The sequence below is a fragment of the Eschscholzia californica genome, unplaced genomic scaffold, assembly GCF_041429995.1.
Source record: "Eschscholzia californica isolate CP2 unplaced genomic scaffold, dmEscCali1.0.p SCAF_4, whole genome shotgun sequence".
In the NCBI taxonomy this organism is placed as follows: Eukaryota; Viridiplantae; Streptophyta; class Magnoliopsida; order Ranunculales; family Papaveraceae; genus Eschscholzia; species Eschscholzia californica.
In genome coordinates this window covers 44,060,980-44,074,911 of record NW_028238461.1, presented here as the reverse complement: position 1 = coordinate 44,074,911, position 13,932 = coordinate 44,060,980, and the positions used below count along the sequence as shown (strand labels likewise).

The window sequence follows — 13,932 nt, the reverse complement described above, 5'->3', positions numbered from 1 at the left end:
ATTCAAAAAAACTGTGGAAAGCAATCTCAAAAATTGGAAATCAGGATTTGAAAATTGGGAAGTAGAATATGTATGTACCTATTGGAAATTTGAACTAGTTTTTTAATCAGTACGGTTAGACAAACACAACAAAGAAATGAATAGAATTTACAACAACTACTTTCGACCTCTAAATCAATTAAAATGGCCGAGTATTTTCTGTTCTATTCATTCTTCCCACTTTTTTCTCCACCTATGGATCCTTCGTAATTAGTGAGGAAGAAAGTGTTCTGATTCTTCTGCAAGTATCTGTTAAATCAACAACAACAATAATAGGTTTAACGATTGTCACAGCTATTCTGATGCCCTAAACTAATAATGAAAGTGATGTTAATTTTAATGGAAGATTTCATACTTGAGCAAATCAAGTAGTTTTTGCTGCAACTGTGTTGATGTTTCCTCTTCAATGCTTGCAGAAGCCAATATATCTGGAACCTTAACTGCAATAACACCAGCAAATTTTGTAGCATATCAATAGAACCTTAGCCTATTAACATTTATGGTTCAGTTCCAAGTTTCCAACCACTCCAGTACTAACAAAATAGAAACCTTTCAAATACTTGGGTATCACTTATCATTGGGTTGTGTCTAAAATGTTATTAAAATATCATCGAATTCAATCGGGTAATGTACCAGAGTATTAATGTCTCCATGTGGAAACATGACTAGTAGAAACGATTCAGGTTTGATTTGGTACTCGGTTGAAGAAGTACCCATTGACCCCCCTATATGTAATCCTAAAAAGAATTTAGGAGGTGTGCCGAAAAGAAAGGAAGTATTGTTTTAGATATTTTTCCTTAATGAACATGTGCAGGTAGGTACTTACCAAAAAGGCGTAGTAAATGTTCAGCACCATATACAGTTGAAGGAGAAACATCATCTGTAATTGCTTCATGATACTGTTGGCGTTCTGTTTTATACAAGAGCATGGCTGGCAATGCTTTGTCGAAGTAACAACGTAACCCCTTCAAAATTTCCGCAATTGATTCACCAATCCTGTGCCGAATAACACATACAGAAATAACAGGTTGATCTTAAATACATTGACCTGGTTCAGTAAAATATATATCATAGAGGGAACAAGCATAGTCCGAGGAGAATCCATTTTCAGGTAACAAGAAGGTACTTACATGCCATCCTTCTTTGATTTGAAATCAAGGTACTTCTTCAATATTTCATCCACGCAAGGAGAACGTGGAAGCTTAACAAGCTGAAGAATAATAAGTTCACAGTTACTAATTCGTTATCCTTAACACAATTTCTGAATGAACACCAAGATGAAAATCAAGAAGAAACTTTAGTGGTCACTTACAAACGAGCAAATTAACTGTAGTAGTCACTTGCAAAACTAAAAGACAATCACAAATTTGGATATGAACTTGTGTAGGAGAAGTAGAGGAGGTTTCATACAGCTTATTTTGAGCAATATTAATGCTTTGGCCATAAGAAATAGCTAATCCTACACGAACATTTCGTGAACCAAGCTGGTCATGATGCACATTGTTACACCAGCTTGGGAGATGGGAAAACAAGAAAGCATCATAAAATTTCCTCTTCCTTATTAGTTTATATCATGTTTATTCTTCTCAGGTGCCAAGCTTATTACTTCGGTACCATTGTAACCCCTTTATGGCCACTCCTTTTGTTATTCACTTCTTTAACCCTAGATAAAAGATTAAAAACTAAATAACGACACCCGGCCACTTGAAGTGTCTAAATCTAAGTAGTGGTGGTTCATAGTAATACATAGATCCACTGTTAGAAATATCAAACATGAATTGGGTTTAGCATAAAATATCAAAAAGTGGCGTGCACTTTCAGCTATTACATTAGCAGCATATATAAAAGAACCAATTAAAAAATAATACATATATCTAGGGTATCTTTGTAGCAACTGTGAAATTTGGGCGCGATCTTTTAAAATTATAATTAATGAATAGATATAGAAAACAAGCACGATAGCATGGAATGTTAACTACCTTACCCAGGTGGGCTACAAATTCCCAGTCATCAACTAGTTGCTTTTTTAGCGTTGCTGGAATCTGGATCTTCGCAAGCTTTTCATCGGAAACAGTATCCTTCTCCTAACAATGATAACCTCAGGAGATAATATTAGGTCTCCATTGTATGCAAATTAGATGAAAGTGAAAGATTATTTAAAGAAATGGATGTAATTTCTGTCAATGAACAGCCTGAAAATCCACACAAATACACAGAATAACCATGATTCTTTAGCCACTTAAATCTACTTCAAGATCAAGAGCCCAATGTGGGTAAGTAGTCTCCGAGATAAAGATCACTATAAATTAGGAAGCCCTAACACTATACACAAGGCTAGTTAAAAACAAGGCCAGAAGACTGGAGGGGAAAAGGGTTGTTGTGTTTTTTACAGTGCAGCGCATAATGAAACTGCAACATGAGGCATTGCCTGTATCTGCAGCTGCAACTTTAGAAGAAGCGCTTGTGCAACTGAGTCGTGTTCACTCGTCCGGGTCGTCCTCTAAGGATTTAGTACATTTGGAGCTTACAAAATAAAAAGATCCCTGATTGCGAGCTACATATAGATGGGGGATTGGTCTGGGTTCGTTTTGTTTTTTAGATAAATTTAGTGCCATGCTATTGAGGAATACCAAACATGTTTAAGCAATATACCTCAATGCTGGAGTCAGCTTTCCGCTTCTTGCCTTTACCCACTGCAACAAAAATATTAGAGAAGACATTTCATAAACCACTGCACCTTCTGTTATGTTATTTAAAAACTTATGATCATTATAGATGATATTTTACTTTCATAACAGACGCCAATATAGTCTCATCACTTCGCTGTATATGTTCCTTTAGTTTAGCACAGTTGGAATTCATTTGTAAAAGAAATTTCTTATTTGTAAAGGTCATAAGGCAAGGAATCTTTGCTCGTAAGCATGCAACCGAAAGCAATTTCATACAGCAACGGGGTGCCAGTACTTCAATATCTTGAAGTGCAGTGATAAACATGAACAACTTGATATGGGAACAATTACAAAGCATTCAACCAACAATAATGCATCATTGAGTTTATGTTCGATGATTGTTTGGCTACGCATCTGAAAGTTAAGAAAGGCAAACTCCAAAAACAATATCCACAAGTACATACCATAGTTCTTAGAATCCTCCATATCCACTTTAATATCTACAAATCCATGAGAAAACATAGAGAGTTATGCATAGAGGTGCAAATCAATAATGCAGGATAAACAACAAACTGCACCTGTTTCGAACTTCCATCTAACTTTCAGTGAAGCAGAAGAACTCACCAGTAGATATTTTCGACTTCATTTGTGATGAATGCCTGGATTTGACATTCTTGTCCTCACCCTGCTTATCAGCAAGTTCCTTTTGCTTCCGAATGTTGTCGTCAGAAAATTTCAACAAACGATCCATTTCTAACCATTCATCCCAACTGTTGATTGCAAAGATTCAATAATACTGCCCCAAATTGGGAGTCGAAAGTATGCTATATCAACATAAAATGAAAATCATATAAAGGTCATACAACTTCTTACAAGCCAAAAGCTCTAATCACAAACAAGTTACCCATAAATTAAACTTCGATTCCGAAAATTCTAAACTAAAGCAGAAGATATAATAGTGTAGTGGCATGCATGATTGTGTAAGTAAGAAAAAAGAGCAGAAAAAGGTACTCACTTTTTATTCCAACCCTACGAAAACAAGAGAATTTATCAGTAAGGATGGAAATTGCCAATTATTCATTTTTGTTCAATAATATTCAAGATTAGCTATACTTACAAGGTAATGAACAAAATATCTCTTATCCTTCTCTCGAGACTCCACTTTCTGAACCTGCAATTTTTCCAAATGTTAACATAAAGAGAGACCTACATAGTTTTACTTCGCTTCAACTAGGGTTTAATGTTCGTTTTACTCAGTCAACGTAACCCTAGAATTTTGAATCTTATCTCTACCAATTGAACTGAAAATGAAAAATCAGTTCTTAATTAAGAATTCAAGAAGTCCTAACAAGAATTACCCTAAAAAAAAAAAAATTTAGGGTTTATCAAATTTCAACTTCTTACCATGAAAACTACATTTAAACTGAAAAAAAGAAATAACAACAAGAATCATTATAAAGAAACTGTTAGATTGGGGAAATAAAATCGAAAAGAGAAGATAAGATCATAAACCCTGGCTTCGTAAATGCGAGTTCCGTGATAAGCAAGAACTTTTTCGCCCTCGATAAATGTGCTGGAATCTGAAGAAGGATCAGAGGTTTTAGTATCGACGACGTCTGTTTCAATATCTTCTTTAGCTTCAATTTTAGGGTTTTTCATCTTGATTTGGAAAGGGGGAAAGTGTGTGGAGATTATTATTATGTAAACTGAGCTCCGGCCTCCGGCGACGGTTTGTTTATACTATTTCTCTGGTGGTTTGCAGTTTGTGAATGGTTTTTATTTCTCAGGTCTTTTAGAGGGAAAAAGGATCTCTTGTTGGCGCCTCAAATTAAAATCATTAGATATGATAATTAGTGTACTAGGATTATAGATCATAAGATTACCAAATGTAGTCAAAAGTCAAGTGGGTTGGGTTGGGTTAGGACTGTCATGACTCGTAAGGGAACCCAAGATTGAGAAATTTTATGCACAAGGTTCTTGTTATTCACCCACACGGTTAACCCAACACCCATACATTTTTGGTATTCAGTAGTCCCAACACATGGTATTGGTATGCTACTTTGGGTAATTTAAATGTGCCCCTATAAACTGCTATAGGGCCCTATTTTACTCGCACTCCCTTTATAACGTCCCAAGTTTTTTAGTTAGATGAGGGACCATTTTGAATTTCGACTAAGTTAGAATAGGGCCTAAATCAACAAATGATGGTTATTGTGGGGCATTTTACAACCAGGAAAAAATTAGGGACCTTTATAAGAAAAATTAATTTTTCTTCCTCTGTGTTCGATGCCAAGGGTTAGGGGTTTTGAAGAAAAATTAGGTCAAGAAAGAATTTGAGTAGAATTTCAAAGAGGCGTCACAGTTGGTATCAAACACAATTAGTTCTAGTGACCGATTAGTCGTGTATGATATAAAGCATTGATTGTTCTAGAATTTACAAAAAGATAAAAATGACCAAGATTAGTGTCTAAAAGTTTCAAGATTAAAAACTACCAAAGAGTAAAATATGTTATATATATGTATTAGATTTTTTTTTTTGTGATTTTCGTTACTTACTTAGTTTTACTCGCAAAAAGAAGACTAGGTGGATGGTTTACGATGGTCGTTTATTTCCTTCATTGCTTTACAAGGTGGTATGAAAGACCAAGTGATTAGAGGTTTTGATGGTGAATTTTGGGCAAGTCGACATATTGATGTTGTTAGAGTATCAAAGACAGAAGTGTCCGAGGAGGCTAGTGTAGTTGACATTTGACAAGTTACAAGTTCATAAAGACCGACAATTGCGAACTTAATTTTTTTTTTTACAAGACATGTGTATATATAGGTTCATTTGGGCAAGGATTTGTATCCGTGGTCAACTTGTTCGATATGGATGGTGTTGAGGTAAAATTTTGTAAGCCTAAGTCACTCGAGCAGGTGATTCTCATATGAAAACATTGCTAGGAGTAGCTACGCTAAGCGGACCAGTAATATGAGAAACGTCATTGAGTAATGAAGAAACTACATATTAAAGTACTTAAGAAGTATTGTGATCGCAATGGTGTGACCATAACCTTATGAAAGACATACAAGATGAGAACTTATGAAGAGGTTCAAATATTCAGATGCGTGAAGAATCTAAGTGTGATGAAAGATATGATTTTATCTGAATACGCTCGCAAGTTACAAGAACAAGAGTATCTATTGATGGAGTCACGAGTTCATCATTATAGTGTGGCGTGATAAAGAGGAGTTGCAATATGACTTGGTTTGAGTCGTGAAAGGAAAATGAGCCTAGTCGAGAGATTCTTTGGAGAAATTGCGAGTTAACCCAAATTTCAAGGACGAAATTTCTTTAATGGGAGGAGGATTGTAATATCCCGAGTTCTTTTAGTTAATTAGATGAGGGAGCATTTGAATTTAGACTAAGTCAAAATAGGGGCTAAATCAACAATAGGTGCATATTTGAGAGGCATTTTGCAATCAGGTTAAAGCCGGGATCTTTATAAAAAAGCTAAATCAACAAATGGTGCATATTAGGGAGGCATTTTGCAATTAGGTTTCAAATCAGAGACCTAGTTGAAATTTCGTGAGAAATTTTATAAAAAAGAAAGAAAACATAATTTTGTTTTCTTCTTCTTTGTTCAGTGACATGGGTTAGGGTTTTTGAAGAAAAATTTGATGAAGGGAGAATTTAAGTAGAATTTTAAAGGGGTGTCACACCCTTTCTCAAATTTGCTTTGAGAGAGACACCAATTACACTTCGGACGACACCTTTAGGATTATCCTACTCCTTTTCCCCAATTTTGTCTAACAAATTGGAAGTTTATCTCTTTCGCCGAAAATGGCTCTTGCTCAGTCTCTCTCACTCCCTTGAAGTGAAAGAATTTATACAAATTTTTTTTTATGACATTTATGAGCACATTCCGTCATTCTGGTGTATCCAAGGCAACTGATACGTCGTTGTCCGTTGTACTCCTTCAAAAATTGCATCAAGATAACACTTTCAGTGTGCATTGAAAGCCTATAACACTTTTACCGTGTGTATTTCCCAACGACGAGGAAAGTTGCCCAATGCCTGCACACTGCAAAACAACAAAATGGAGAGCGGAAATTTATATGCATTGCGAATTTGTGGTATACACAAAGCAGTAACGATTACCCAGGTCATATTAAATTGGCCACCGTATGTGTGTTAGTTCACTATTGATTTTCCAAACACAAGAAACGAGAGAGACACAAGAGAGAAAAGAAACTATAATAGAAACATGGAGATGATAGTAGTAGTACTGCTCGTGATGGTTTAAGGAAAAGAGAGGAAGAAAAGTTTTGAAAGGACATTAGCTTTTGAAACGATGAATAAATAAGAAATAAAATTGAATAAAATAAAATAAATAATCAATCGTAAAAGTTGATCAACCAAAATATATGAAAAATGAGTTATTTTACGAGTTAATCATTTTTCTGGGGCATATTAATAATTAGTCTTTCTTTAAAGGGTAAAATAAAGTACAACCATTTTTAATTAGAAAGTAATAATGATATTTAAGAAATTCAACAAATTTTGTCGTTCCATAATTTTTTTTTTTGAGTTAATCATTCCATATCGAATTGGATACAGAATTAGCAAAATGTAATATTGTTTGATAGTTAATCACAAATGTCACACTCAATCACAAAATTGAAGAACAAAAGTAACAAATTTGTCAATTTTATTGCTTCTAAATGAGATTTTTGTTCTTGAAAATTGACTGCAGTAACCACCAGAATAACATTGATAACAAAATGTTACAAATACGATAATCGAACCTCCAAGATTTTGAAGTATATGTACTACTAACTAAGTTATTAGTTGTTTACTTGTTTGTGAATGAAAAAGTCTTTTTCTCTACAACTGTCTAGGTCTTTTTTAATCTTTATCAAGATTTTTTTTTAATACTTTAGGAAAAACATATTTCCATAGAAAAAACAGAGCATCATCCCTAATAACGTGTGACTTTGGTTTCCTTTGTTCACCCCATATTTCTTATCCAAATATCCATCAATAAATGCTCAAAATTTATTAACGACATTAATGTCTTTCCTCATAAATAAAGTCAGTATCATGTCTTTTCCCAATCACTACTAACTAAACATCGATATCCTTTTCTAACCACCACAATTCAAAAGCCTGTGGTTACTTACTCTATTAGGGGTAGTGGATTGGGACTTTCATAGACAAAATGTTCCGTAGACATTTCAAGACATTTCAAAACATTTTGGATGACTTTTTATAGACAAATGAAGACATTTTCAAGACATTGAGTTTGTAGACAAAATGTCTTTATAGACATTTCAAGACATTTGATCCATAGACAAAATGTCTTGGGGATAGACATTTATTATTTTAATATTATTAGTATAGTTTAATCACATGAGATAATATATTTATACTAACATTTCAAATATATATTTTTCGACTTTCGTAAACATCTGTGAATATTTGTGGACATTAGTGGACATTTGGTAGACATTTATTATTTTAATATTATTATTATTGTTTAATCACATGAAATAATATATTTATACTATCATTTCAAATATATGTTTTTCGACTTTCGTAAACATCTGTGAATATTTGTGGACATTAGTGGACATTTGGTAGACATTTATTATTTTAATATTATTATTATTGTTTAATCACATGAAATAATATATTTATACTAACATTTCAAATATATATTTTTCGACTTTCGTAAACATCTGTGAATATTTGTGGACATTAGTGGACATTTGGTAGACATTTATTATTTTAATATTATTATTATTGTTTCATCACATGAAATAATATATTTATACTAACATTTCAAATATATATTTTTCGACTTTCGTAAACATCTGTGAATATTTGTGGACATTAGTGGACATTTGGTAGACATTTATTATTTTAATATTATTATTGTTGTTTGATCACATGATGGACTTCAAATGTCTCTTGTTTTTTGAAAGACATTTTGGCTTCCAAATTTGTCCCAAATCCTTCACAAAATCCATCAAAATATGAAGTCCACCAAAGTCTGAGACATTTTGGAAGACAATCGAATGCCTCGGACTTTCATAGACTCTCAAATGTCTGGATTTGAATGCCTTAGACTTTCGTGGACTCTCAAATGTCTGGATTTGAATGCCTCAGACTTTCGTGGACTCTCAAATGTCTGGATTTGAATGCCTCGGACTTTCGAGGACTCTCAAATGTCCGCGAAAGTCTCAATCCAATACTCCCCCTTAGTATCTACTCTATTTGCAAGGACAAGTGATTTGGCCATCTCAAAAATGACGGGGAAGGAAAATTTTGGGCGTCCAATTATTGTCTTGATTATGTTAGACGACACTTTAGTTGTATTTTGAAGAAAAAAATGTTCTTATTTTCTCATCTTTATCTTCACGTCATTTTTATCTTTACCATCACCATTTCCGACTCTTCTTCCCTTCGAATAGAGGGAGAAAATTTAAGAAGGGAAGAGAGAAAGGCAGAGAACGTAAAGAAAAATAGTGGTGGTCGATGTGGTGATGGTGGTGGTGGTAGTGGTGGCCGGACGTGGTGGTGGTGAGTATGAAGTAAACAAAAAACATACTGTATTATTTTTCAACACGGCTACTTAGCCCGACAAATGCGATCTGAAATGGTCTTGCAAGACAAATTTCGCACATGACATCAGCAATTTACCTTGTTAGAGTCATCCAATCAATTTTTTTGTGTCAGACCAAATAGCAATTTTTCTTAATTTTTCGATCCCAAAATAATACAAACTCTTAACATAATAAGGTGAATCAGGTCAAATTGGAGGGAGAGAGGTCACTGGCAATAGTTCCAAATATGGGTTTAAGGTCCAAACTTAATAAAAATAGGTAATAAATCTACTTTTAGGAATTTCTAGTTTTAATTCGTACAAAATACACAAATGCATTACAAACGTGTTAATTGTTTAGTGGGCCTATGGTTATGTATGTTTTGTTTATTGTAGTAAGGTAACAATGCCATACAAAAAATAATAGGCTTAGTGAATCTCAAAATACAGTGTCATGTAATAAATGATTTGTTTTGTACAAATTTTAGATTTTTTGACGATTTTGTGGTAATATTGGACTTATGGTTCTACTATGGCCATTTTTTTTGGGCCTTACACCAAAAATGTATTGTTGGTTCCCCCCCCCCCCCCCCCCACATTTCTTTGAGTGACCCAAGCTCCCACCTTTTACATAATACTTCAATTTTCAACCACATTCTGATTTTGTATTTTTTTTTTGAACACATTCTGATTTTGTATTTAGTGTGGGGACAATCTTTCAGCCACATAACTTTTTGACATTTGATAGAGAAAAGTTAACATTAATCGAATCTTCTTCTCATTTGGTATCAACTAAATCAGATCTTTAACATTCCATAAATATTTCTTAGCTGCCCATACCCAAGTAAAGAATGCATTGATTACACAGCCAATGATATTCAAGAATTCTACAAATAACCACACAAGTTGGGCAATACCCAAATAAATTTTCATTGTTGATATTTTCAAGGAGCAAGAGTGAGAATTTTTTTCTTAGTGAGTGAGAGGGAAGATAACAAAGAGAGATCAATGGAAATAACTAGCAAGATATCACCATCCCTTCATGTTCTTATGGTTTCTTTCCCTGCTCAAGGCCATATCAACCCACTACTTAGATTAGCAAAAGTTCTTGTTTCCAAGGGTCTCTTTGTTACATTTTCAACAACTCAAGATATAGGGTTGAAGATCCAAGAAGCAAACAAAACTGATATTACTTCGTCTAGTGGCGTGGCTGAGAATTCAGATGAAGATGGTAACAAACTAAGGTTTGAATTCTTCTCTGATGGTTGGGATGTCGACGAACCCAAGCGAAAAGATCTTGATAGTTTAATGCACCAACTAGAAACACAAGGTAAAGAATCTTTTGCTCAATTCACTAAACATCTTAATGAAACGGGTCGACCCATTTCATTAATAATTAACAACCCATTTGTTCCATGGGCTTCTGAAGTTGCTGCTGATCTAGGTATACCTTCTGCTGTTTTATGGGTTCAGTCTTGTGCTGTTTATTCAATCTATCACCATTACCATCACCAACTTGTCTCATTTCCAACTCCTCAACAAAAAGATCTTACCCTTAATCTTCCTGGTTTACCGACTCTTAATTTCGAAGATATACCAAGTTTCTTGACTATAAATCCTTATGATTCTTTGAAACAAGTAATTTTGAATCAGTTCAAGAACTTAGAGAAACCATTTTGTGTTTTAGCTGATTCATTTGAAGAGCTAGAGCACGAAATTATTGATGGAATTGGTAATATTTCCTCCCAGCGGGTCATACCCATTGGGTCTTTGTTTAAATTAGGAAAGAGCGATGACAATAACAACAAAGTTAGTAGTCAAGTTCGAGGAGATATGGTTAAAGCGGAAGACGTTTGTTTTGAATGGTTAGACTCTCAGTCTCCGGCTTCAGTTGTCTATGTTTCTTTCGGTAGTGTTGTTACGCTAAGGAATGATGAAATAGCGGAGATGTGTGCGGGTTTATTGAAATCTGGGTTATCATTTTTATGGGTCTTAAAACCCTCAAAAGTGTTCGATAACACATACGGGTCATTACCCAATGGGTTTGTAGAAGAAGCTAAAGGAAAAGGATTAGTAGTTCAATGGTGTAAACAAGAAGAAGTTCTAGCTCACCCAGCTTTATCTTGTTTTATTACTCATTGTGGGTGGAATTCATCAATGGAGAGTTTGAGTTGTGGTGTTCCTATTATTGCATTTCCAGAATGGGGTGATCAAGTAACTAATGCCAAGTTCTTGGTGGATGTTTATGGAGTAGGAGTGAGAATGAGAAGAAGTGGTGGTTCTTATAGTACTAGTAGTGATGATGCACAAGATGAAGAAGAATCGTTGACGAGAGAAGAAGTGGAGAGATGTATTCTCGAAGTGACAAAAGGGGAGAAGGCGGTGGAGATAAAGAAAAACGCGTTAAAATGGAAGAAAGCGGCAGAGGAAGCGGTGGCTGAAGGTGGTTCTTCTTACCGGAATATCCAATCTTTTGTTGATGATCTTACAAAGTTGGGTTCGTGAGATTCTATTGTCATTTTGTTTTTGTTTTTAAAGTCGATTCTTCAATCTAAGAACCACAACTATTGTAGATGTGTGTTCTCAAAAAATAAAAATAAGGAAGTTTTATAGGCGCATCTTGTAAGTTTTGAAAGCGCCTCTTTCCTTGACAAACTCTTGTGAGATTTGCCTTGTGGAAGGCGCTTATAACACTTACAGAGGGCGTATTTAAAACTTCCCCACCAAAAAATAATAGGTTTTCTAGACTTTAGATAGATTGTCAAAATATTGAAAAAAAAGAGAACTTGGCCTACGAAAATTACAAAGTTGTTTATTTATGTTTCCTTTGTTATTCGTGCTTGCATAATCGTTGCAGAATGTTTGTCTATGAATTTAGTCGTTCCTCATTATGTCTTCTTGAATTTTCAAGCGCTCGATTAGAATAAATTCACTTCAAACAATAAAAGGGGAATAGTAATTAGTTTCGAACTCATCTTGAAAAGTGTGGCACTGAAAGATATTTTGTCTTGTCCCTACTCCTCCTCTAGAATGGTCCTGTAGAGAGAACATTGTCACGTTACTGAAATAAATTTGAGTGTGCTACTTCATAGCTCCTTGTCTAGTACTTTTTTTTGTTAAAGCCTTTCAAGCTGCTATTATGGTGCTTGACTACTCATCTTCATTCATATTTGGCAAGTCTCATTCCTCTTACCATAGTTGGTAATTTTGGGTGTTTGGGGTTTCTTTTTTATGTTCATATGCACCTACTACTATTTTTTTTTTTACCGAATATACCATGTGTTTTCATTGGGTACAATCCTCGTTATAGAGGATTTAAGTGTATTGATCGTACTAACAATCGTAAATATATTTCTCTTCATGTGGTATTTCGTGATGGTGTATTGGTGTTTTTCTCTTAAAAGATTGCTTCTCTAATTCTTCTACAAATTTGCAAAGTTTTCTTGATTCTTGGCCTAGTGTATTTGTTAGTTCGAACTCTTCGCCTCCTCCACAAATTTATACCATCGCATTCTAATCACTTGTTCATTGTCTCCACTCTTAGTGTGTCATGGTCGTTGTCATTGTTGGAGCCCAAAAAAGAACTAACCTTTTTAAATATATTTATATTTTAAAGAAAATATTACCTTTTGAAGTATCACTATTATGAGCCAAAGGAGTTGGGCTCGGAATCAACCAGTTAGTCAAACATCATTTTCTATAAATTGATAACAATTTTACAACAAATAATTTTTCCCTCTTTTCATTTTAGGAAGAGATGAAGAAAGGGGAAAAAAAGAAAGAGAATAATACAAGGTTGAGAGGGAAGAAACAGAAAGAACAGAATAATAATATCTCATTTTTTTTAAGAATGCTGCTATACGCAACTTCAATTTTACGAACTATTGGACAAAAATATCTAAACAAAAATAATAAAAATAGTGTCCTAAATTGCAAACTAACACCAACACCAAAAATCAAGTATAACTGAATTTCTCCTCCTACCTATACACAACTCTAAAAAAATTATTAGACAAAATAACTAAATAAAACTAATTGAATACTTGCCTTAAATTGCTAAACCAACACTACTGATGTCAAACAATGGCTTTCCGTTAGATCAGTATGAAATAGAGAGTTGATGTATGACAACCTCCGTTATGTTCGAATCCTCCGTTAAGTTGGGGGATTGATCAGCTCCGTGCTTCTACTTTCAGCTCTGCTTCTCTTTGTTCCAGCTCCTGGCTCCTGTTCCTCGCTCCTTGCTCCTTACTCCTTGCTTCAACTCTTTGTTCCTGTTCGTCTGTTCCCTAGGGGGGAAAACCTGTAAAGCGTTCGAAAATCGCTCCGACGCTCAAGCCAGTCAGATTGCTCTTTGCAGTAAAAGAATGAATATTGATTGATCCTTTTTGGGGGCGAGTTATGAGAACTTTGAGTTTCTGGTGATCTTTTTGGGTAAAGAGATCGTGTCCTGTGAAGGACGATGTGGGGGGTCTTTTATAGGCGATGTTAGGGACTGTGATCAGTGGCGGTGGTCAGAGTCGGCCCTGGCCCGAAGCGAGCAAAGCCTCGCTTTGGGCCACCAAATATTGGGGCCTCAATAACCTTGAAATTTTGGGGTGCCTGCAAAATAATTTAACAGAACAAGGCCCCACAAA

At 34.7% G+C, this 13,932-nt stretch overlaps 1 protein-coding gene and 1 pseudogene across 2 annotated transcripts; one reads left to right on the top strand and one right to left on the bottom strand.

The window, feature by feature from the left end:
- Positions 1-16: 16 nt before the first annotated feature.
- LOC147544974 (protein MRG1-like) lies at positions 17-4,506 on the bottom strand. The gene is made up of 11 exons (XM_086634937.1): positions 4,221-4,506; positions 3,826-3,879; positions 3,724-3,737; positions 3,333-3,478; positions 3,173-3,208; positions 2,692-2,732; positions 2,019-2,123; positions 1,170-1,249; positions 866-1,035; positions 395-479; positions 17-288 (listed from the first exon to the last, which is right to left on the bottom strand). The coding sequence occupies exons 1-11, from the start codon at positions 4,365-4,367 to the stop codon at positions 204-206; spliced, it is 963 nt and encodes a 320-aa protein (XP_086491063.1). The 5' UTR covers positions 4,368-4,506; the 3' UTR covers positions 17-203.
- Positions 4,507-10,044: 5,538 nt separating this feature from the next.
- LOC147544973 (gallate 1-beta-glucosyltransferase 84A24 pseudogene) lies at positions 10,045-12,183 on the top strand (annotated as a pseudogene). Its single transcript, XR_015223908.1, has one exon. The product of XR_015223908.1 is annotated as a gallate 1-beta-glucosyltransferase 84A24 pseudogene (transcript).
- The last annotated feature ends 1,749 nt before the right edge of the window (positions 12,184-13,932 follow it).

Bases quoted from the DNA above. Each gene is read 5' to 3' on its own strand.
- LOC147544974 (XM_086634937.1), bottom strand. From the start codon at position 4,367: ATGAAAAACCCTAAAATTGAAGCTAAAGAAGATATTGAAACAGACGTC. The intron at 3,880-4,220 runs GTTTATGATCTT...GAAAAATTGCAG, and splicing joins CTCGCATTTACGAAGCCAGG to GTTCAGAAAGTGGAGTCTCG. The intron at 480-865 runs GTAAGTACCTAC...GTGTTATTGCAG, and splicing joins ACATTTACTACGCCTTTTTG to TTAAGGTTCCAGATATATTG.